The sequence below is a fragment of the Pleurodeles waltl genome, chromosome 1_1, assembly GCF_031143425.1.
Source record: "Pleurodeles waltl isolate 20211129_DDA chromosome 1_1, aPleWal1.hap1.20221129, whole genome shotgun sequence".
Lineage (NCBI taxonomy): Eukaryota > Metazoa > Chordata > Amphibia > Caudata > Salamandridae > Pleurodeles > Pleurodeles waltl.
The window spans coordinates 23385205-23409653 of record NC_090436.1 but is presented as its reverse complement, the minus strand read 5'-3'; the positions used below and the strand labels follow the sequence as shown (position 1 = coordinate 23409653).

The 24449-nt window shown below is 51.8% G+C and overlaps 1 protein-coding gene across 3 annotated transcripts in view; it reads right to left on the bottom strand.

Annotated features, from left to right (window-relative positions):
• The window catches only part of LOC138255868 (retinol dehydrogenase 14-like), a 267326-nt gene that overhangs the window by 136715 nt on the left and 106162 nt on the right, over positions 1-24449 (bottom strand). For 2 of the 3 annotated variants that reach the window (XM_069205850.1, XM_069205846.1), the window contains 2 exons: positions 16304-16607; positions 7792-8031 (listed from right to left, as the gene is read on the bottom strand). In XM_069205850.1, coding sequence (XP_069061951.1) covers positions 7792-8031; positions 16304-16586 — 523 coding nt within the window. In that variant the 5' untranslated portion in view covers positions 16587-16607. Of the gene's footprint in view, positions 1-7791; positions 8032-13210; positions 13491-16303; positions 16608-24449 lie in introns of those variants that run through there. The other variant, XM_069205855.1, reaches the window with a different exon arrangement.

Below are 24449 nucleotides of genomic sequence, written 5' to 3'. Positions count from 1 at the left end.
AGTCTCTGAGGGTGGGGTGGATTTAGCCACACTGGCTGCCTGGCCCCCTAACATGCAAAAATACAGGCAGCAGCTCTTAATTAATGGGACAAGTGTAGAGGGCCTGAGGGATACAGGTGCCAGTGTCACCATGGTGACAGAGAAACTGGTTTCCCCTGGCCAATACCTGACTGGACAAACCTATCCAGTCACCAATGCTGACAATCAAACTAAAGTGCATCCCATGGCAATGGTAACTTTAGAGTGGGGAGGGGTCAATGGCCTGAAACAGGTGGTGGTCTCCTCGAATATCCCAGTAGACTGTTTGCTTGGAAATGACCTGGAGTCCTCAGCATGGGCTGAGGTAGAACTAAAAACCCATGCAGCCATGCTGGGTATCCCTGAACTGGTGTGTGTCAAGACTAGGGCACAGTGCAAGGCACAGGGTGAAAAAGTAGAGCTGGAGTCTGGAAGAATGGCCCAGCCTACCAAGAGAAAAGGAAAGTCAGTTGGGAAACCAACTGCAACACAACACCAAAAAGAGAACCTCTCTTCTCAGGAAGAAGTTCTGCCCTCTGAGGGAACTGAGCCTATGGAGCTGGAACCTTATCAGGTTGAGCTCTTAGGCCCAGGGGGACCCTCAAGGGAAGAGTTGTGTAAGGGACAAAAAACCTGTCCCTCTCTTGAGGGCCTTAGGCAGCAAGCTGCTGAAGAGTCCAAAGGCAAGAAAAATGGAACACATAGGGTCTATTGGGAAGATGGACTCCTGTACACTGAGGCCAGAGATCCCAAACCTGGTGCCACTAGAAGAGTGGTAGTGCCTCAGAGTTTCAGAGAGTTCATTCTGACCTTAGCCCATGATATTCCCCTTGCTGGGCATTTGGGACAAACCAAGACGTGGGAGAGGTTAGTCAACCACTTCTACTGGCCCAATATGTCCCAGAAGGTTAAGGAGTTTTGCCTCTCCTGCCCCACCTGTCAAGCCAGTGGTAAGACAGGTGGGCACCCAAAGGCCCCCCTCATTCCACTTCCAGTGGTGGGGGTCCCCTTTGAAAGAGTGGGTGTGGACATAGTTGGTCCACTAGAACCTCCCACAGCCTCAGGAAATATGTACATCCTAGTAGTAGTGGATCATGCTACTAGGTATCCTGAAGCTATTCCCCTTAGGTCGACTACTGCCCCTGCAGTAGCCAAGGCCCTCATTGGTATCTTTACCAGAGTGGGTTTCCCTAAGGAGGTGGTTTCTGACAGAGGTACCAACTTCATGTCAGCTTACCTAAAACACATGTGGAATGAGTGTGGAGTGACTTATAAATTCACTACACCATATCATCCACAAACTAATGGCCTTGTTGAGAGATTCAACAATACATTAAAGGGCATGATCATGGGGCTCCCAGAAAAACTCAAAAGGAGATGGGATGTCCTCCTGCCATGTCTGCTTTTCGCCTACAGGGAGGTGCCTCAGAAGGGAGTAGGGTTCTCACCCTTTGAACTTCTGTTTGGTCACCCTGTAAGGGGACCACTTGCTCTTGTTAAAGAAGGCTGGGAGAGACCTCTTCATGAGCCTAAACAAGACATAGTGGACTATGTACTTGGCCTTCGCTCAAGAATGGCAGAGTACATGGAAAAGGCAAGTAAAAACCTTGAGGCCATCCAACAACTCCAGAAGTTGTGGTATGACCAAAAGGCTGCACTGGTTGAGTTCCAACCAGGACAGAAAGTCTGGGTTCTGGAGCCTGTGGCTCCCAGGGCACTTCAGGACAAATGGAGTGGCCCTTACCCAGTACTGGAGAGGAAGAGTCAGGTCACCTACCTGGTGGACCTGGGCACAAGCAGGAGCCCCAAGAGGGTGATCCATGTGAACCGCCTTAAGCTCTTCCATGACAGGGCTGATGTAAATCTGTTGATGGTAACAGATGAGGACCAGGAAGCTGAGAGTGAACCTCTCCCTGATCTCCTCTCATCAGACCCTAAAGATGGCTCAGTGGATGGAGTGATCTACTCAGACACCCTCTCTAGCCAACAGCAAGCTGACTGTAGGAAGGTCCTACAACAGTTTGCTGAACTCTTTTCCCTAACCCCTGGTCAGACACACCTGTGTACCCATGATGTGGACACAGGAGACAGCATACCTGTCAAAAACAAAATATTTAGACAGTCTGATCAAGTTAAGGAAAGCATCAAGGTGGAAGTCCACAAGATGCTGGAATTGGGAGTAATAGAGCACTCTGACAGCCCCTGGGCTAGCCCAGTGGTCTTAGTCCCCAAACCTCACACCAAAGATGGAAAGAGAGAGATGAGGTTTTGTGTGGACTACAGAGGTCTCAATTCTGTCACCAAGACAGATGCCCATCCCATTCCTAGAGCTGATGAGCTCATAGACAAATTAGGGGCTGCCAAATTCTTAAGTACCTTTGACTTAACAGCAGGGTACTGGCAAATCAAAATGGCCCCTGGAGCAAAAGAAAAGACAGCATTCTCCACACCTGATGGGCATTATCAGTTCACTGTTATGCCCTTTGGTTGAAAGAATGCCCCTGCCACCTTCCAAAGGTTGGTGAATCAAGTCCTTGCTGGGTTGGAATCCTGTAGTGCAGCTTATCTTGATGATATTGCTGTCTTCAGCTCCACCTGGCAGGATCACCTGGTCCACCTGAAGAAGGTTTTGAAGGCTCTGCAATCTGCAGGCCTCTCTATCAAGGCATCCAAATGCCAGATAGGGCAGGGAACGGTGGTTTACTTGGGACACCTTGTAGGTGGAGGCCAAGTTCAGCCACTTCAACCCAAGATCCAGACTATTCTGGACTGGGTAGCTCCAAAAACCCAGACTCAAGTCAGGGCATTCCTTGGCTTGACTGGGTACTATAGGAGGTTTGTGAAGGGATATGGATCAATAGTGACAGCCCTCACAGAATTGACCTCTAAGAAAATGTCCAAGAAAGTAAACTGGACTGTAGAATGCCAACAGGCCTTTGACACCCTGAAACAAGCTATGTGCACAGCACCAGTTCTAAAAGCTCCAGATTACTCCAAGCAATTCATTGTGCAAACAGATGCCTCTGAACATGGGATAGGGGCAGTTTTGTCCCAAACAAATGATGATGGCCTTGACCAGCCTGTTGCTTTCATTAGCAGGAGGTTACTCCCCAGGGAGCAGCGTTGGAGTGCCATTGAGAGGGAGGCCTTTGCTGTGGTTTGGTCCCTGAAGAAGCTGAGACCATACCTCTTTGGTACTCACTTCCTAGTTCAGACTGACCACAGACCTCTCAGATGGCTGATGCAAATGAAAGGTGAAAATCCAAAACTGTTGAGGTGGTCCATCTCCCTACAGGGAATGGACTTTGTAGTGGAACACAGACCTGGGACTGCCCATGCCAATGCAGATGGCCTTTCCAGGTTCTTCCACTTAGAAAATGAAGACTCTCTTGGGAAAGGTTAGTCTCATCCTCTTTCGTTTGGGGGGGGGGGGTTGTGTAAGGAAATGCCTCCTTGGCATGGTTACCCCCTGACTTTTTGCCTATGCTGATGCTATGTTTTGAATTGAAAGTGTGCTGAGGCCTGCTAACCAGGCCCCAGCACCAGTGTTCTTTCCCTAACCTGTACTTTTGATTCCACAATTGGCACACCCTGGCATCCAGATAAGTCCCTTGTAACTGGTACCTCTGGTACCAAGGGCCCTGATGCCAGGGAAGGTCTCTAAGGGCTGCAGCATGTATTATGCCACCCTAGAGACCCCTCACTCAGCACAGACGCACTGCTTACAAGCCTGTGTGTGCTAGTGAGAACAAAATGAGTAAGTCGACATGGCACTCCCCTCAGGGTGCCATGCCAGCCTCTCACTGCCTATGCAGTATAGGTAAGACACCCCTCTAGCAGGCCTTACAGCCCTAAGGCAGGGTGCACTATACCATAGGTGAGGGTACCAGTGCATGAGCACTATACCCCTCCAGTGTCTAAGCAAAACCTTAGACATTGTAAGTGCAGGGTAGCCATAAGAGTATATGGTCTGGGAGTCTGTTTTACACGAACTCCACAGCAACATAATGGCTACACTGAAAACTGGGAAGTTTGGTATCAAACTTCTCAGCACAATAAATGCACACTGATGCCAGTGTACATTTTATTGTAAAATACACCACAGAGGGCACCTTAGAGGTGCCCCCTGAAACTTAACCGACTATCTGTGTAGGCTGACTGGTTCCAGCAGCCTGCCACACTAGAGACATGTTGCTGGCCCCATGGGGAGAGTGCCTTTGTCACTCTGAGGCCAGTAACAAAGCCTGCACTGGGTGGAGATGCTAACACCTCCCCCAGGCAGGAGCTGTAACACCTGGCGGTGAGCCTCAAAGGCTCACCCCTTTGTCACAGCCCAGCAGCCTCCTCCGGCCACGGCCCCCACTTTTGGCGGCAAGGCCGGAGGAAACAAAGAAAACAACAAGGAGGAGTCACTGGCCAGTCAGGACAGCCCCTAAGGTGTCCTGAGCTGAAGTGACTCTAACTTTTAGAAATCCTCCATCTTGCAGATGGAGGATTCCCCCAATAGGATTAGGGATGTGACCCCCTCCCCTTGGGAGGAGGCACAAAGAGGGTGTACTCACCCTCAGGGCTAGTAGCCATTGGCTACTAACCCCTCAGACCTAAACACGCCCTTAAATTTAGTATTTAAGGGCTCCCCTGAACCTAAGATTTTAGATTCCTGCAACTACAAGAAGAAGGACTGCAAAGCTGAAAACCCCTGCAGAGGAAGACCAGAAGACACCAACTGCCTTGGCCCCAGAACTCACCGGCCTGTCTCCTGCCTTCCAAAGAACCCTGCTCCAGCGACGCTTTCCAAGGGAACAGCGACCTCTGAATCCTCTGAGGACTGCCCGCTTCGAAGAAGACAAGAAACTCCCGAGGACAGCGGCACTGCTCCAAAAGAACTGCAACTTTGTTACAAGGAGCAGATTTAAAGACCCCTGCAACTCCCCGCAAGAAGCGTGAGACTTGCAACACTGCACCCGGCGACCCCGACTCGACTGGTGGAGAACAAACAGCTCAGGGAGGACCCTCCGGCGACTCTACGACTGTGAGTAACCAAAGTTGTCCCCCCTGAACCCCCACAGCGACGCCTGCAGAGGGAATCCCCAGGCTCCCCCTGACCGCGACTGTCTTAACTCCATTTCCCGACGGCTGGAAAAGACCCTGCACCCGCAGCCCCCAGCGCCTAAAGGAACGGAACTTCTGTGCAGGAGTGACCCCCAGGAGGCCCTCTCCCTTGCCCAGGTGGTGGCTACCCCGAGGAGCCCCCCCCTTGCCTGCCTGCATCGCTGAAGAGACCTCTTGGTCTCCCATTGAAAACTGAAGGAAACCCGACGCTTGTTCCCACACTGCACCCGGCCGCCCCCGCGCTGCTGAGGGTGTACCTTCTGTGCTAACTTGTGTCCCCCCCCGGTGCCCTACAAAACCCCCCTGGTCTGCCCTCCGAAGACGCGGGTACTTACCTGCAGGCAGACTGGAACCGGGGCACCCCCTTCTCTCCATTGAAGCCTATGTGTTTTGGGCACCTCTTTGACCTTTGCACCTGACCGGCCCTGAGCTGCTGGTGTGATAACTTTGGGGTTGCTCTGAACCCCCAACGGTGGGCTACCTTGGACCAAAAACTGAAACCTGTAAGTGACTTACTTACCTGTTACAACTAACAATACTTACTTCCCCTAGGAACTGTGAAAATTGCACTGTGTCCACTTTTAAAACAGCTTATTGTGTTTTATGTGAAAAGTATACATGCTAAAGTAATGATTCAAAGTTCCTAGAGTACTTACCTGCAATACCTTTCAAATGAGCTATTACATGTGAAATTTGAACCTGTGGTTCTTAAAATAAACTAAGAAAATATATTTTTCTATAACAAAACCTATTGGCTGGATTTGTCTCTGAGTGTGTGTACCTCATTTATTGTCTATGTGTATGTACAACAAATGCTTAACACTACTCCTTGGATAAGCCTACTGCTCGACCACACTACCACAAAATAGAGCATTAGTATTATCTCTTTTTACCACTATTTTACCTCTAAGGGGAACCCTTGGACTCTGTGCATGCTATTCCTTACTTTGAAATAGCACATACAGAGCCCACTTCCTACAATAGTGTACTAATCACCCAAGAGGGTATCTGCCCCTTGATGCTTCCTCCTAATCTTACTTGCCTCCCTAGTCTGCTTGGAGCAGTCACACTTATGAGCTGGTCAGGGGTCCCTTGGCCACCCAAAAGTATAAATTAGCCACCTACCTGTACCTAAGGGACACCAACGCAGAACTTACAATAGCACCCATTTGCCCCCTGCCCTCGTGTGTACACATCTTCCAATATCGTCTCTGTGCTGTCATTGATGTCCTACTTCACCCCGAAATCTCATTTGCACCAGCGATCAAGAACTCCACAGACTCCACATTCTCTATCTTGATAAACAAAGTAAAGTTATAGCCCCCACAAACTTCAAAAGGGACATTACACTGACACCCTCTTCATTTGCCATCTTGGCGAATAAGATTCACATGAGGAGCATGGCCTCTTTATGCTACAACACGTCACCAGCATGGTGGTCTCGTTGGAAAGTGGGGTAAAGCTCTGGAAACAGATGGGATCCTCTACATGTTGACTCTACGCTTAGGCCTGATGCATGGATTTGCATGAAATTTCATCAATAACTGACTTTGGGTTAGAGGACTTGTGTGTCATAAACAAAACGTAACTGCCCAGTGTACCCTACTTGGCAAAGAACATCCACAAAATGACCTGCTGAGATGGTTGATCTTTCTGAGTAGACACGTTTCACTCTTCAACCAACCACATCAATCAATCAACCAAGGATTTGTAAAGCGCGGCTAATCACCCATAGAGTCTCAAAACCATATGGCATTCAGGAAAATGGTAAAGACCAATCACATTAAAGAATACTCTCAGTCTGTGGACATTTAGGGACTGACTTAGATATTAGTGGAAGGATGGTTCCATCACAACTGTGATGGATATCCCGTCCGCCAAAATCAAAATCTCATAGGTAATAACGGGATTTAGATTTAGACGAATAGGAAATGTGTCACTGTTGTGACGGAGGAAACCAACCACCAATATCTAAATGAGACCCATTCTCATGTCCACTACCATTCACCTAACCCAGCAGCCAACACCACCTTAGCAGCTGACCATCACTCATCACCTCAGGTAATAAGCTCGGGCTCCATTGATACTGCCAAATTCCTAAAAATCCTTCTTATATTTACTTCCTATTCACCATCTGTCCTGTGTTCACCACCCATATGGCATGTAGCATAGCCCAAAATGCAATTAATTAAAAAACATAAGAAAATACATTAAATTATTCAGTTGCGACATGAAGGTTAGATGGCTTTTGCTGATGGTAACTGATGGTGGACTGGAGTCATTAAGGCAACTGTGAATAACAGGAGGATAAAACTATGACAAAGTTCTGAGGATAGGTTTTTGCCGGCTGTACGAGGACATAGCCACTGTTAGAGGTAGTGAGCATGGGCATTTTTAACAAATCAAATTTGAGAGTCTAAGGACCTGATTTAGAACTCCGCAACGGGTTACTGCATCACAACGGTGATGGATATCCCAGCCACCGAAATAATAAATCCCATAGAATATAATTGGATTTAGATTTTAGCGGACTGGATATCCCACCCACTGTGTTCTAAATCAGGCCCCTTGTCTTAGAGGGATGGCATTACAAGAAAGCCATTCAATTTCCACTGAGACATGAGTAACTATCACATTTTTAACACAGAAAACCACACATACCTGATGCACCAGCATTATTTATAAGGATATCCAGGCGCTTTTCTTCACGGAGTACTTGCTCAGCAAATGCTCGCACTGAGGCCATGGAGCTGGTGTCGATAATCCTCAGGACTACATTTGGATTTCCGACCTTCTTCTGTATTTCTGTCAAAGCCTCTTGCCCCCTCTCTCTACTTCTGCACGCGAGTAGTACACGGGCATTACGCCGGGCCAGATCTAAAGCAACGCACTTGCCAATGCCTGGAGCAGAGGAGGAAGAAGGTAACAAATGATTGTCTGTTGTACACAGCAGACAGAAGTGAATTTATGGTGCAGAGAGTTCTTCATCCCTGCAATCTCATCATACAAACAGCAACAAATTAAAAGCTCTTATCAAGACTAAAGGCCTGATTTAGACCTCGGTAGAGGGGAATAATCTGTCACAAATGTGGCAGCTATCCCGCCCGCCGTATTACAATCCCATTATATCCCATGGGGACCCTAACACAGCGGACGGGATGTCCGTCACATTTGTGATGGAGTATTCCCTTCACTGAGATGTAAATCAGGCTTTCAGTGCTGTAAGATGCAGTGTACACCAACACGAAGACACAATGAAACTTTTGGTGAAGACTGATATATTGGCCTCCCCATATATTAATTTTATCTGTCTCACACACCAGTGACGCTGCTCATTACATTCTATTGACAGAATGTCATATTTAAAAGCTTTAATAGTTTGAGGGATGTCATTGTATGCACAAAGTCTGTTCCATGGCACACGTGGTCCAGGATGGAACTGTGGGGTACTCAGTCTGTTCTGTAGGTAAGACGTAAGTGAATTAGAGTATTTACAAAGGAACTATAGCTCAGGTAGGATCAAGGAAAGCAGCAGAGGGTAGGATATTTGCTCTTCATTAACCGTGTGGTCACGGTATGAGAGGTGAACAGGTTACTTACCTTCAGTAAAGATCTTTTTGGTGGATGCTATATCGAATGATGAATTCTTCATCGTGTGAATATTCCCCAAGTGGCAGGCTGGATACAGAAACTTTTAGAGCAGTTCTCCTTTGTGCTGACAGGTGGCATCATGTGGCTCGGCACTGTCGTTCTGCTCTGGAAGTGATGAGCAGAGCTGCCTATGAACGTCACCCATGCATGTGAAATCAGTTGCTGTCTGTGCCCTCTGATGCAGAGCCCATTGAGGTCGGTATGACCAGTGTGCAGACCTGGGATATGTTTAGGTAAAACAGAGCCCAGTTTAGAGAACAGGGAGGCTGATGGGTCGGTGAGGAATCTGCAGTTAGATTATCCACCAGAAAGATCATTACCAAATGTGAATAAACACATTATTTGTACCTTTCCAAGGTGGTGGATCTGTGAACTGGCTCATACAAAAAGGTCCTGGAGGGCTGAGCGGGAAAATTGCTTCCCTTGACAGACCTACTTGTCAGGGCAGTAGTACAATGTGAATGTGTTTACCCAGGCCCATAAAGCAGCCCGGCATTATTCCAGAAAAGCACTCAGCCCGCAAACACAGTGGTAGCAGATGCAGCTGTTGAAGAAACTCCCAATCTACTGGGGGATGCTTCTTTATCAGCGTGCAGCAGATCTTTATGCTGAGGACAAGATATCAAGAGATGGGTCGCTTTTGAACTGCCTTGTGCTTCTTTGCCCCAGAGAACCCTACAAAGAGCTGATCAGCCACTCGATGTTCCTTGGTAGAACGGCTCTAAGGGGCGTATTTATAGGCCCCTAGCGCCACAGGTGCGTCACTTTTTATGACGCTCCTGTGGCGCTAAGCACTGCACCTATTTACAAGGTGGCATTAAGCCACTTTTTGTTGTTTAACGTCACCTTGTAAATACGGCCCCTTCACACACAGCACTGTGCGTGGAAGGGGCGTGCAATGGGTGTTGCTGTGGGCGTGCCACATTAACACCCATTGCATTTTGACGCTGCCTCACAATTATGAAATTTTGTAAACCTGAGACAGAGCCAAAATCTAACGCCACCCCCAGGGGTGGCACTAGCAGGATGCAACGATGAGGAATACTTTTATTCCTCCTCGTTTTTTGCCTTTTCTATGCGTGCTGCCTTCTGCAGCACGCATAGAAAGAGCAAAATGCCAGAAATGATTGTTAAACAATCACCCCCTCAACGCAGACATCATGTGTTGGCAGCTAAATGCCAGTGCCAGTGCAGGGGACAACACAGGGGTGCGCTGTATTCACTTAAATGTGGCACATCCCTGCATTCCTAAATTGATCGGTGCTGCCAATTTTGGCACAGCACCGGCTCTGTGCCACTTTTCCATAAATCTGGCCCTAAATGCATGACGCTCTTTTGCGATCCAAAACGAGGAAGTCTTTCTTCCTTCTTGGAGAGCTGAAGGAGAGCAAAAAATACTGGAAGGATGATAGCTTGCCCAACATGAAAAGGAGTAACCACTTTGGTAGAAATCAAACTCAGGGCCCCAAAACCAACTTATCTGAGAAGATGTTATACAGTGGAGTAATAGAATGAGTCTGAAGCTCATTCACATATGTAGTCAGTGTTAAAGTGTTGAGAATGATTATCTTCACAGACAGGATTCTCAAGGAACAACTGTGCAGCGACTCAAGATGGGTGGACATCGTGAGGTGAGGTCTAAGATCAAGTGGTGCAAACAGTTGTAAAATCTCATCACAAGAGGTGGTTTGGGAAATTAAAACTAAAGAGGCAGAACGATTTGATAAATAGCTCTTAACTGTGCCCAAGGCAAGTGCTTGCCGGGCTAGGGACAGAACAAGCAATACAACTTCAGCCCACTTTGCCTGCAATGGGTCCATTTGTCAGCTGCTGCACCAATCCACAGACTTGTTCCAAGGCCGCTGGGCACTGATTTTGTGGAGGGCCACCTCGCCACCATGATGTCACCCATGAACTCGGGGTGCAGCTGAAGGAGGTCAATGTTGCCTCTCACTCTCCAAGCACTGAGAGGCAGCGTGTGCTGTTTGCGGGAGGGAGGGGGCACGAAGGACCATTCGGAGCCATGATGTGCACTTAATGCCCAGTAACCTCTGCAGTGCCAGCAGTGCCAGGTGGGCAAGGTGACGGCAGAGAGCTGATGACATCACAGAGTGCAGTGGCTACCAAGCGCGTGCAGGTCCCCAATGGTCAACAGACCTTTATTTAGTCTCCATAGTGACAGCCGGTGGGGGTGACAGCCGAGGGCTGGGGGTTCTGGGGGTCACATTAAGTGTTTACATTCATCAGAACAGTCTCTGTAGTGACAGCCGGTGGGGGTGACAGCCGAGTGTTGGGGTGCTGTGGGGGTCACATTAATGTGTTTACATTCCTCTGTACAGTCTCTGTAGTGACAGCCGGTGGGGGTGACAGCCGAGTGTTGGGGTGCTGTGGGGGTCACATTAAGGTGTTTACATTCCTCAGTACAGTCTCTGTAGTGACAGCCGGTGGGGGTGACAGCCGAGTGTTGGGGTGCTGTGGGGGTCACATTAAGGTGTTTACATTCTTCAGTACATTCTCTGTAGTGACAGCCGGTGGGGGTGACAGCCGAGTGTTGGGGTGCTGTGGGGGTCACATTAAGGTGTTTACATTCCTCAGTACAGTCTCTGTAGTGACAGCCGGTGGGGGTGACAGCCGAGTGTTGGGGTGCTGTGGGGGTCACATTAAGGTGTTTACATTCCTCAGTACAGTCTCTGTAGTGACAGCCGGTGGGGGTGACAGCCGAGTGTTGGGGTGCTGTGGGGGTCACATTAAGGTGTTTACATTCCTCAGTACATTCTCTGTAGTGACAGCCGGTGGGGGTGACAGCCGAGTGTTGGGGTGCTGTGGGGGTCACATTAAGGTGTTTACATTCTTCAGTACAGTCTCTGTAGTGACAGCCGGTGGGGGTGACAGCCGAGTGTTGGGGTGCTGTGGGGTCACATTAAGGTGTTTACATTCCTTAGTACAGTCTCTGTAGTGACAGCCGGTGGGGGTGACAGCCGAGTGTTGGGGTGCTGTGGGGTCACATTAAGGTGTTTACATTCTTCAGTACAGTCTCTGTAGTGACAGCCGGTGGGGGTGACAGCCGAGTGTTGAGGTGCTGTGGGGTCACATTAAGGTGTTTACATTCTTCAGTACAGTCTCTGTAGTGACAGCCGGTGGGGGTGACAGCCGAGTGTTGGGGTGCTGTGGGGGTCACATTAAGGTGTTTACATTCCTTAGTACAGTCTCTGTAGTGACAGCCGGTGGGGGTGACAGCCGAGTGTTGGGGTGCTGTGGGGGTCACATTAAGGTGTTTACATTCCTCTGTACATTCTCTGTAGTGACAGCCGGTGGGGGTGACAGCCGAGTGTTGGGGTGCTGTGGGGTCACATTAAGGTGTTTACATTCCTCAGTACAGTCTCTGTAGTGACAGCCGGTGGGGGTGACAGCCGAGTGTTGGGGTGCTGTGGGGGTCACATTAAGGTGTTTACATTCCTCTGTACAGTCTCTGTAGTGACAGCCGGTGGGGGTGACAGCCGAGTGTTGGGGTGCTGTGGGGGTCACATTAAGGTGTTTACATTCCTCTGTACATTCTCTGTAGTGACAGCCGGTGGGGGTGACAGCCGAGTGTTGGGGTGCTGTGGGGTCACATTAAGGTGTTTACATTCCTCAGTACAGTCTCTGTAGTGACAGCCGGTGGGGGTGACAGCCGAGTGTTGGGGTGCTGTGGGGGTCACATTAAGGTGTTTACATTCTTCAGTACATTCTCTGTAGTGACAGCCGGTGGGGGTGACAGCCGAGTGTTGGGGTGCTGTGGGGTCACATTAAGGTGTTTACATTCTTCAGTACATTCTCTGTAGTGACAGCCGGTGGGGGTGACAGCCGAGTGTTGGGGTGCTGTGGGGTCACATTAAGGTGTTTACATTCTTCAGTACATTCTCTGTAGTGACAGCCGGTGGGGGTGACAGCCGAGTGTTGGGGTGCTGTGGGGGTCACATTAAGGTGTTTACATTCTTCAGTACAGTCTCTGTAGTGACAGCCGGTGGGGGTGACAGCCGAGTGTTGGGGTGCTGTGGGGTCACATTAAGGTGTTTACATTCTTCAGTACATTCTCTGTAGTGACAGCCGGTGGGGGTGACAGCCGAGTGTTGGGGTGCTGTGGGGGTCACATTAAGGTGTTTACATTCTTCAGTACAGTCTCTGTAGTGACAGCCGGTGGGGGTGACAGCCGAGTGTTGGGGTGCTGTGGGGTCACATTAAGGTGTTTACATTCTTCAGTACATTCTCTGTAGTGACAGCCGGTGGGGGTGACAGCCGAGTGTTGGGGTGCTGTGGGGGTCACATTAAGGTGTTTACATTCTTCAGTACAGTCTCTGTAGTGACTGGTGGTGCAGATGATACCACAGCCCTGCAGCCGGTGAAGCACCACCTGTTCCCTGACCCGCTCCCACCCGGCCCGGACACTCACCGGTGTTGGCCCCAGTGACGATGGCCGTCTTCCCGGACAGGTCCAGGGGGCAGCTCCCTGGGTGCCACGAAGCCTTCCAGCAGCGCCACAGCAGCAGGGCCATAAGCAGGGCGCAGAGGGCCCAGGCGGGGTGAGAGAGGAGATCCATGGCCGTGCACTGAGCGCGACTGATCCCGCAGGGCAAAGGTGGGAGCTGCTCTTATCTGTGGGCGCTGCTGCCTGGGAGGGCGGATAGCGCCTGGGGGCAGAGGGCAGGGCCGCGCTCCTCGCACTGACAGGCAACCCTGGAGGTGCTCAGTGACGGGGGGTCAGTGCTGCTGGGGCTCAAGTTAATCATTCCCCGGGAGTCCCTGTCCCGGGCGGGCGCTCGCGCTCCGTGTGTGTCCGCTGGACGGAGGTCCAAGGCTCGGGCACCGCGGGTGCTGCACCTGCTGCACCTGGTCAAGGCAGGGCTGTCCTGATGCTCATGTAGAGAGGTGAGAGGGAGCGCGAGAGGAGGGCTCAGGTAGAGGGGCGAGAGAGGAGGGTTCAGGTAGAGGGATGAGGGAGGGCTCAGGTAGAGGGGTGAGGGAGGAGGGCTCAGGTAGAGGGGCGAGAGAGGAGGGCTCAGGTAGAGGGGTGAGTGGGAGAGGAGGGCTCAGGTAGAGGGGTGAGAGAGGAGGGCTCAGGTAGAGGGGCGAGAGAGGAGGGCTCAGGTAGAGGGGCGAGAGAGGAGGGCTCAGGTAGAGGGATGAGGGAGGGCTCAGGTAGAGGGGTGAGGGAGGGCTCAGGTAGAGGGGCGAGAGAGGAGGGCTCAGGTAGAGGGGTGAGTGGGAGAGGAGGGCTCAGGTAGAGGGGTGAGAGAGGAGGGCTCAGGTAGAGGGGCGAGAGAGGAGGGCTCAGGTAGAGGGGCGAGAGAGGAGGACTCAGGTAGAGGGGTGAGGGGGGCTCAGGTAGAGGGATGAGGGAGGGCTCAGGTAGAGGGGCGAGAGAGGAGGACTCAGGCAGAGGGGCGAGAGAGGAGGGCTCAGGTAGAGGGGTGAGTGGGAGAGGAGGGCTCAGGTAGAGGGGTGAGAGAGGAGGACTCAGGTAGAGGGGTGGGGGGGGGCTCAGGTAGAGGGGCGAGAGAGGAGGGCTCAGGTAGAGGGGTGAGAGAGGAGGGCTCAGGTAGTGGGGTGAGGGGGGCTCAGGTAGAGGGGTGAGGGAGGGCTCAGGTAGAGGGGTGAGGGAGTGCTCAGGTAGAGGGGCGAGAGAGGAGGGCTCAGGTAGAGGGGTGAGGGAGGGCTCAGGTAGAGGGGCTAGAGAGGAGGGCTCAGGTAGAGGGGTGAGAGGGAGCGAGAGAGGAGGGCTCAGGTAGGCGGCGAGAGAGGAGGGCTCAGGTAGAGGGGTGAGAGAGGAGGGCTCAGGTAGAGGGGTGAGAGAGGAGGGCTCAGGTAGAGGGGCGAGAGAGGAGGGCTCAGGTAGAGGGATGAGGGAGGGCTCAGGTAGAGGGGCGAGAGAGGAGGGCTCAGGTAGAGGGGTGAGAGGGAGCGGCGAGAGAGGAGGGCTCAGGTAGAGGGGTGAGAGAGGAGGGCTCAGATAGAGGGGTGAGGGAGGGCTCAGGTAGAGGGGTGAGGGAAGGCTAAGGGCTCAGGAGGCGCTCGTGCACACTGAAGAGGTAGGAAGGAAGGGGAAGGAGACCTGCGCTGCTCACATAGTTCTGTAAAGGTTTTCTCTTTTGCCGCAGTTCGGTTCGTCCTGTGAGCCTCTCCCATCCGCGGGGGGGGGTGGGGAGGGGGGCGGCATTTGCTTTGCATCGGAAAGATCATCCTCCCCCTCAGCCACTCGTCTCTTGAACTGCCCCCTGCCCAGGAGAACAGAAAGGCAGACAGGAGGGACTACATTTTATTTACTATTTCTCAAGTTTGCCAAGCTGGACTGTGGCGGCCTGTATAATACTATCAGCCAGCAGTATGTTGCATTCTGGGACTTGTAGTGTGGCCTTTAACACTGTCCTGATGGGCTCAAAACAGCAGCACGCATTGCTCTGTTCGGAATAATAATTGCCAGCGGGTGTTATACATGGCATGACGTCACCTGTCAGGTATGGATTCGTGTTACAGGGGTGTCTAGTCCGCTTCAAAAACTTCTTTTTCACAAATAGAACCAAAGTCTGCTGACATATTTTGTGAGGATTCACTCTTTCATTCACAGCATTGATTAAAATAAGCATTGGTAAAGCCAGGAAGTCTTGCCTGTTGTGACCAATTCACCCTGTGAATGGATTTTAGCCGTGCTGTGCAGCGTCCACAGTGCGGTGCACCGTCCCGAGTGCTGTGCAGCTTCCCAAGTGCTATGCAGCGTCGCCAGTACGGTGCAGCATCCCCAGTGCCGTGCAGCATCCCCAGTGCCGTGCAGCGTCCCCAGCGCCGTGCAGCGTCCCCAGCGCCGTGCAGCGTACCCAGTGCTGTGCAGCATCCCAAGTGCTGTGCAGCGTCGCCAGTACGGTGCAGCATCCCCAGTGCTGTGCAGCATCCCCAGTGCGGTGCAGAGTCCCCAGTGCTGTGCAGCATGTCCAGTGCTGTGCAGCTTCCCAAGTGCTGTGCAGCGTCGCCAGTACGGAGCAGCATCCCCAGTGCGGTGCAGCGTCCCCAGTGCTCTGCAGCGTCTCCAGTGCTGTGCAGCTTCCCAAGTGCTGTGCAGCGTCGCCAGTATGGTGCAGCATCCCCAGTGTGGTGCAGCGTCCCTAGTGCGGTGCAGCGTCCCCAGTGCTGTGCAGCGTCCCCAGTGCGGTGCAGTGTCCCCAGTGCACTGTCTCGAGTGCTGTGCAGCGTCCTCAGTGCCGTGCAGCGTCCTCAGTGCCGCATCCCCACTGCCGTGCAGCGTACCCAGTGCTGTGCAGCTTCCCAAGTGCTGTGCAGCGACGCCAGTACGGTGCAGCAACCCCAGTGCCGTGCAGCATCCCCAGTGCCATGCAGCGTCCCCAGTGCCATGCAGCGTACCCAGTGCCGTGCAGCGTCCCCAGCGCCGTGCAGCGTACCCAGTGCTGTGCAGCATCCCAAGTGCTGTGCAGCGTCCCCAGTGCCATGCAGCGTACCCAGTGCCGTGCAGCGTCCCCAGCGCCGTGCAGCGTACCCAGTGCTGTGCAGCTTCCCAAGTGCTGTGCAGTGTCGCCAGTATGGTGCAGCATCCCCAGTGCTGTGCAGCATCCCCAGTGCGGTGCAGCGTCCCCAGTGCTGTGCAGTGTCTCCAGTGCTGTGCAGCTTCCCAAGTGCTGTGCAGCGTCGCCAGTACGGTGCAGCATCCCCAGTGCGGTGCAGCGTCCCCAGTGCTGTGCAGCGTCTCCAGTGCTGTGCAGCTTCCCAAGTGCTGTGCAGCGTCGCCAGTATGGTGCAGCATCCCCAGTGCGGTGCAGCATCCCCAGTGCGGTGCAGCATTGCTAAATAACAAAAAATAGGTCATGATGCCGCCACGTCATTTCGTAGCTGCGAGCTTCTGGGCAGCGCTACACTGCAGCACTGTGATGGTTCTTTCTGCCTCAATAGAATCAGAACTGCAACTCCTCCAGGTAAGTATCAGAGCAGTGCTCACCCCACAATACCAGCAAGAGAGTGTCGGTCAGGTTGTAAACTCACTAACAGTAGAAGGTGGTGCACGTCACTGTGAATGTGAAACATACCTTCCTTTGTTCTTAGCAAGGACACCTGACACACGTAACCTGCGTGCAGCCTCTAAACATGTTATCAATTAACAACTGAGTAGTTCTAATTGTTTAAAATATGTGACACTATACTTCTGAGCTCGAATCGACCACTTCGGCCAGTGTGTGTGAAACCACGTGAATGATGCTGGGAGTCAGGTTCATGGGTTCAACACTTAGCAATTTGTGAAACAGCTGCTTCAGGGTCAGCGGGAGGCTGATTTAGTTGTTAAATTCTTGGCATATTTACAAGAGCAGGTACTCAGAGCACACGTGGTCACAGCCTGAAGGCAGGTACTCAGAGCACACATGGCCACAACCTGAAGTCAGGAACTCAGAGCACATGTGGTCCCAGCCTGAAGGCAGGTACTCAGAGCACACTTGGTCACAGCCTGAAGGCAGGTACTCAGAGCACACGTGGCCACAGCCTGAAGGCAGGTACTCAGAGCACATGTGGTCCCAGCCTCAAGGCACGTACTCAGAGCACACGTGGCCACAGCCTGAAGGCAGGTACTCAGAGCACATGTGGTCCCAGCCTGAAGGCAGGTACTCAGAGCACACATGGTCACAGCCTGAAGCCAGGTACTCAGAGCACATGTGGTCCCAGCCTGAAGGCAGGTACTCAGAGCACATGTGGTCCCAGCCTGAAGGCAGGTACTCAGAGCAGTGGTTAGGCAGATACTCAGAGCACACATGGTCACAGCCTGACGCCAGGTACACAGAGCACACATGGTCACAGCCTGAAGGCAGGTACTCAGAGCACATGTGGTCCCAGCCTCAAGGCACGTACTCAGAGCACACGTGGTCACAGCCTGAAGGCAGGTACTCCGAGCACATGTGGTCCCAGCCTGAAGGCAGGTACTCAGAGCAGCGGTTAGGCAGGTACTCAGAGCACATGTGGTCCCAGCCTGAAGGCACGTACTCAGAGCACACATGGTCACAGCCTGAAGCCAGGTACTCAGAGCACACGTGGCCACAGCCTGAAGGCAGGTACTCAGAGCACATGTGGTCCCAGCCTGAAGGCACGTACTCAGAGCACACATGGTCACAGCCTGAAGCCAGGTACTCAGAGCACATGCGGTCCCAGCCTGAAGGCAGGTACTCAGAGCAGCGGTTAGGCAGGTACTCAGAGCACACATGGTCACAGCCTGAAGCCAGGTACTCAGATCACACCTGGTCACAGCCTGAAGGCAGGCACTCAGAGCACATGTGGTCCCAGCCTGAAGGCAGGTACTCAGAGCAAACGTGGCCACAGCCTAAAGGCAGGTACTCAGAGCACATGTGGTCCCAGCCTGAAGGCACATACTCAGAGCAGACGTGGTCACAGCCTGAAGGCAGGTACTCAAAGCACATGTGGTCCCAGCCTGAAGGCACGTCCTCAGAGCACACATGGTCACAGCCTAAAGTCAGGTACTCAGAGCACACGTCACCACAGCCTGAAGGCAGGTACTCAGAGCACATGTGGTCCCAGCCTGAAGGCACGTCCTCAGAGCACACATGGTCACAGCTTGAAGTCAGGTACTCAGAGCACACGTGGCCACAGCCTGAAGGCAGGTACTCAGAGCACATGTGGTCCCAGCCTGAAGGCAGGTACTCAGAGCAGCGGTTAGGCAGGAACTCAGAGCACACATGGTCACAGCCTGAAGCCAGGTACTCAGAGCACTCATGGTCATAGCCGAAGGCACGTACTCAGAGCACACATGGTCACAGCCTGAAGCCAGGTACTCAGAGCACACGTGGCCACAGCCTGAAGGCAGGTACTCAGAGCACATGTGGCCTCAGAGCAGCGGTTAGGCAGGTACTCAGAGCACACATGGTAACAGCCTGAAGCCAGGTACTCAGAGCACACAAGGTCACAGCCTGAAGGCAGGTACTCAGAGCACACATGGTCACAGCCTGAAGACAGGTACTCAGAGCACACGTGCTCATAGCCGAAGGCACGTACTCCGAGCACACATGGTCACAGCCTGAAGCCGGGTACTCACAGCACATGTGGTCCCAGCCTGAAGGCACGTACTCAGAGCACACGTGGTCACAGCCTGAAGGCAGGTACTCAGAGCACATGTGGTCCCAGCCTGAAGGCACGTACTCAGAGCACATGTGGTCACAGCCTGAAGCCAGGTACTCTGAGCACACGTGGCCAAAGCCTGAAGGCAGGTACTCAGAGCACATGTGGTCCCAGCCTGAAGGAAGGTACTCAGAGCAGCGGTTAGGCAGGTACTCAGAGCACATGTGGTCCCAGCCTGAAGGCACGTACTCAGAGCACACATGGTCACAGCCTGAAGCCAGGTACTCAGAGCACATATGGTCCCAGCCTGAAGGCACGTACTCAGAGCACACATGGTCACAGCCTGAAGCAGGTACTCAGAGCACACGTGGCCACAGCCTGAAGGCAGGTACTCAGAACACATGTGGTCCCAGCCTGAAGGCACGTACTCAGAGCACACATGGTCACAGCCTGAAGCCAGGTACACAGAACACATGTGGTCCCAGCCTGAAGGCAGGTACTCAGAGCACACGTGGCCACAGCCTGAAGGCAGGTACTCAGAGCACATGTGGTCCCCGCCTGAAGGCAGTTACTCAGAGCAGCGGTTAGGCAGGTCCTCAGAGTACACATGGTCACAGCCTGAAGCCAGGTACTCCGAGCACACATAGTCACAGCCTGAAGCCAGGTACTCAGAGCACACATGGTCACAGCCTGAAGACAGGTACTCAGAGCACACATGGTCATAGCCGAAGGCAGGTACTCAGAGCACACGTGGCCACAGCCTGAAGACAGGTACTCAGAGCACATGTGGCCCTAGCCTGAAGGCAGGTACTCAGAGCAGCGGTTAGGCAGGTACTCAGAGCACACATGGTAACAGCCTGAAGCCAGGTACTCAGAGCAGACGAGGTCACAGCCTGAAGGCAGGTACTCAGAGCACACATGGTCACAGCCTGAAGACAGGTACTCAGAGCACACGTGCTCATAGCCGAAGGCACGTACTCAGAGCATACATGGTCACAGCCTGAAGCCAGGTACTCAGAGCACATGTGGTCCCAGGCTGAAGGCAGGTACTCAGAACACATGTGGTCCCAGCCTGAAGGCAGGTACTCGGAGCACACGTGGCCACAGCCTGAAGGCAGGTACTCAGAGCACATGTGGTCCCAGCCTGAAGGCAGGTACTCAGAGCACACGTGGTCACAGCCTGAAGCCAGGTACTCAGAGCACACGTGGTCACAGCCTGAAGGCAGGTACTCAGAGCACACGTGGTCATAGCCGAAGGCACGTACTCAGAGCACACATGGTCACAGCCTGAAGCCAGGTACTCAAAGCACACGTGGTCACAGCCTGAAGGCAGGTACTGTAGGAAAATACCATCTTGCCTGGCATGTTACCCCCATTTTTCACTGTATATATGTTGTTTTAGTTGTATGTGTCACTGGGACCCTGCCAGCCAGGGCCCCAGTGCTCATAAGTATGCCCTGAATGTGTTACCTGTGTTATGACTAACTGTCTCACTGAGGCTCTGCTATCCAGAACCTCAGTGGTTATGCTCTCTCATTTCTTTCCAAATTGTCACTAACAGGCTAGTGACCAATTTCACCAATTCACATTGGCATACTGGAACACCCTTATAATTCCCTAGTATATGGTACTGAGGTACCCAGGGTGTTGGGGTTCCAGGAGATCCCTATGGGCTGCAGCATTTCTTTTGCCACCCATAGGGAGCTCTGACAATTCTTACACAGGCCTGCCACTGCAGCCTGAGTGAAATAACGTCCATGTTATTTCACAGCCATTTACCACTGCATTTAAGTAACTTATAAGTCACCTATATGTCTAACCTTTACCTGGTAAAGGTTAGGTGCAAAGTTACTTAGTGTGTGGGCACCCTGGCACTAGCCAAGGTGCCCCCACATTGTTCAGGGCAAATTCCCCGGACTTTGTGAGTGCGGGGACACCATTACACGCGTGCACTACACATAGGTCACTACCTATGTGTAGCTTCACAATGGTAACTCCGAATATGGCCATGTAACATGTCTAAGATCATGGAATTGCCCCCTCTATGCCATCCTGGCATTGTTGGCACAATCCCATGATCCCACGGGTCCCTAGCACAGACCCTGGTACTGCCAAACTGCCTTTTCAGGGGTTTCACTGCGGCTGCTGCCAACCCCTCAGACAGGTTTCTGCCCTCCTGGGGTCCAGCCAGGCATGGCCCAGGATGGCAGAACCAAGGACTTCCACAGAGAGAGGGTGTTACACCCTCTCCCTTTGGAAAAAAAGTGTTAAGGCAGGGGAGGAGTAGCCTCCCCCAGCCTCTGGAAATGCTTTCATGGGCACAGATGGTGCCCATTTCTGCATAAGCCAGTCTACACCGGTTCAGGGATCCCCCAGCCCTGCTCTGGTGCGAAACTGGACAAAGGAAAGGGGAGTGACCACTCCCCTGACCTGCACCTCCCCTGGGAGGTGCCCAGAGCTCCTCCAGTGTGCTCCAGACCTCTGCCATCTTGGAAACAGAGGTGCTGCTGGCACACTGGACTGCTCTGAGTGGCCAGGGCCACCAGGTGATGTCAGAGACTCCTTCTGATAGGCTCCTTCAGGTGTTGCTAGCCTATCCTCTCTCCTAAGTAGCCAAACCCTCTTTTCTGGCTATTTAGGGTCTCTGCTTTGGGGAATTCCTTAGATAACGAATGCAAGAGCTCATCAGAGTTCCTCTGCATCTCTCTCTTCACCTTCTGCCAAGGAATCGACTGCTGACCGCGCTGGAAGCCTGCAAAACTGCAACAAAGTAGCGAAGACGACTACTGCAACTCTGTAACGCGGATCCTGCCGCCTTCTCGACTGTTTTCCTGGTGGTGCATGCTGTGGGGGTAGTCTGCCTCCTCTCTGCACTAGAAGCTCCGAAGAAATCTCCCGTGGGTCGACAGAATCTTCCCCCTGCTACCGCAGGCACCAAAGAACTGCATCACCGGTCCCCTGGGTCTCCTCTCAGCACAACGAGCGAGGTCCCTTGAATCCAGAAACTCTGTCCAAGTGACTCCCACAGTCCAGTGACTCTTCAGTCTAAGTTTGGTGGAGGTAAGTCCTTGCCTCCCCATGCCAGACTGCAGTGCTGGGAACCGCGTCTTTTGCAGCTACTCCGGCCTCTGTGCACTTCCGGCAGAAATCCTTTGTGCACAGCCAAGCCTGGGTCCATGGCACTGTAACCTGCATCGCACGACCTCCTAAGTTGTCCTCTGGCGGCGTGGGACTCCTTTGTGCAACTTCAGGGGAGCACCGTTTCACTCCTCTTTGTAGTGCCGGTTCTAGCACTTCTGCGGGTGCTGCCTGCTTCTGAGAGGGCTCCTTGTCTTGCTGGGCGCCCCCTCTGTCTCCTGACGCAATTGGCGACATCCTGGTCCCTCCTGGGCCACAGCAGCATCCAAAAACCTTAACCGCACAATTTGCAGCTACCAAGGCTTGTTGGCGGTCTTTCTTCAGGAAAAACGTTTGCACAACTCTTCACAACGTGTGACATCCATCCTCCAAAGGGGAAGTTTCTAGCCCTTGTCGTTCTTGCAGAATCCTCAGCTTCTACTGCCTAGTAGCAGCTTCTTTGCACCCACAGCTGGCATTTCCTGGGCATCTGCCCACTCTCGACTTGATTGTGACTTTTGGACTTGGTCCCCTTGTTCCACAGGTACTCTAGTCTGGAAATCCATTGTTGTTGCATTGTTGGTGTTGGTCTTTCCTGCAGAATTCTCCTATCACGACTTCTGTGCTCTATGGGGAACTTTAGTGCACTTTGCACTCACTTTTCAGGGTCTTGGGGTGGGCTATTTTTCTAACCCTCACTGTTTTCTTACAGTCCCAGCGACCCTCTACAAGGTCACATAGGTTTGGGGTCCATTCGTGGTTCGCATTCCACTTTTGGAGTATATGGTTTGTGTTGCCCCATCCCTATGTGTCCCCATTGCATCCTATTGTAACTATACATTGTTTGCACTGTTTTCTAAGACTATACTGCATATGTTTGGTATTGTGTACATATATCTTGTGTATATTTGCTATCCTCATACTGAGGGTACTCACTGAGATACTTTGGCATATTGTCATAGAAATAAAGTACCTTTATTTTTAGTATATCTGTGTATTGTGTTTTCTTATGATATTGTGCAAGTGACACTAGTGGTACTGTAGGAGCTTCACTCGTCTCCTAGTTCAGCCTAAGCTGCTCTGCTAAGCTACCATTATCTATCAGCCTAAGCTGCTAGACACCCTATACACTAATAAGGGATAGGTGTAAGTACCCCTTGGTACTCACTACAAGCCAGTCCAGCCTCCTACATTGGTTGTGCAGCGGTGGGATAAGTACTTTGCAACTACTTACCACTTTTGTCACTGTACTTTTCATAAGAGAAAAATATACAAAACAAGTTCAGTGTATGTACACCTAACCAAAAAGATTTGCATTTCCTCTTTTCACTTCTTTTCTAAGTGCTGAAAAGGACTTCTAAACTTTCTAAAAAGTTCTTAAAAAGTTTACAAAGTTTTTTTTCTGTCTTTCCAAAAATTCTGAAAAACATTTTTCTCACTTTTTCTATCACTTAAACACTTTCTAAAATGTCTGGCACAGGCCAAACTGTTGATCTGTCCAAACTTGCTTATGATCACTTTAGCTGGAAAGGAGCAAGGAGTCTCTGCATAGAAAGAGGTTTAAGTGTAGGGAAGAATCCCCCTAGAGAACTGTTGGTGAATATGCTTGTTGAACAGGATAAGGCCAGAGGTGGCACTTCTGTTGAAAAGTTAGCTGATGGTTCCAAATCTGACCCTGGGGCACCCCTAGCAAAAGATTTAGAAGGGAAACTTCCTAGCCTGCCCATTAGCAGACAACCTAGCATAGCTGGTACTGATGTAGTCACATCATACAGATAGTGTGGTCTCTCATCACAGTAAGAGTATTCATTCTCATCATAGTAGAAGTGCTGTTTCTGTTAGCCAAGCTGTTAGGGTGCCATCTGTTAGGGACAGGTCTCCTTCTGTTCATTCTCACCATACTTCTGTTTCAAGGCATGTCCCTCCCACCCACCCTGATGACAGAGTGTTAGAAAGGGAGCTCAATAGATTGAGAGTGGAGGAATCCAGACTGAAGCTCAAGAAGCAACAGCTGGATTTAGATAGGCAGTCCTTAGAGATAGAAAGAGAAAGACAGAAAATTGGGTTGGAAACCCATGGTGGCAGCAGCAGTATTCCCCATAGTCATCCTGCAAGAGAGCATGATTCAAGGAATCTGCACAAGATAGTTCCCCCTTATAAGGAGGGGGATGACATTAACAAGTGGTTTGCTGCACTTGAGAGGGCCTGTGTTGTACAGGATGTCCCTCAAAGGCAGTGGGCTGCTATCCTATGGCTATCATTTAGTGGAAAGGCTAGGAATAGGCTCCTTACTGTAAAAGAAAGTGATGCCAATAATTTTGCAGTTCTTAAGAATGCACTCCTGGATGGTTATGGCTTAACCATTGAACAGTACAGGATGAAGTTCAGAGAAACCAAAAAGGAGTCTTCACAAGACTGGGTAGACTTTGTTGACCATTCAGTGAAGGCCTTGGAGG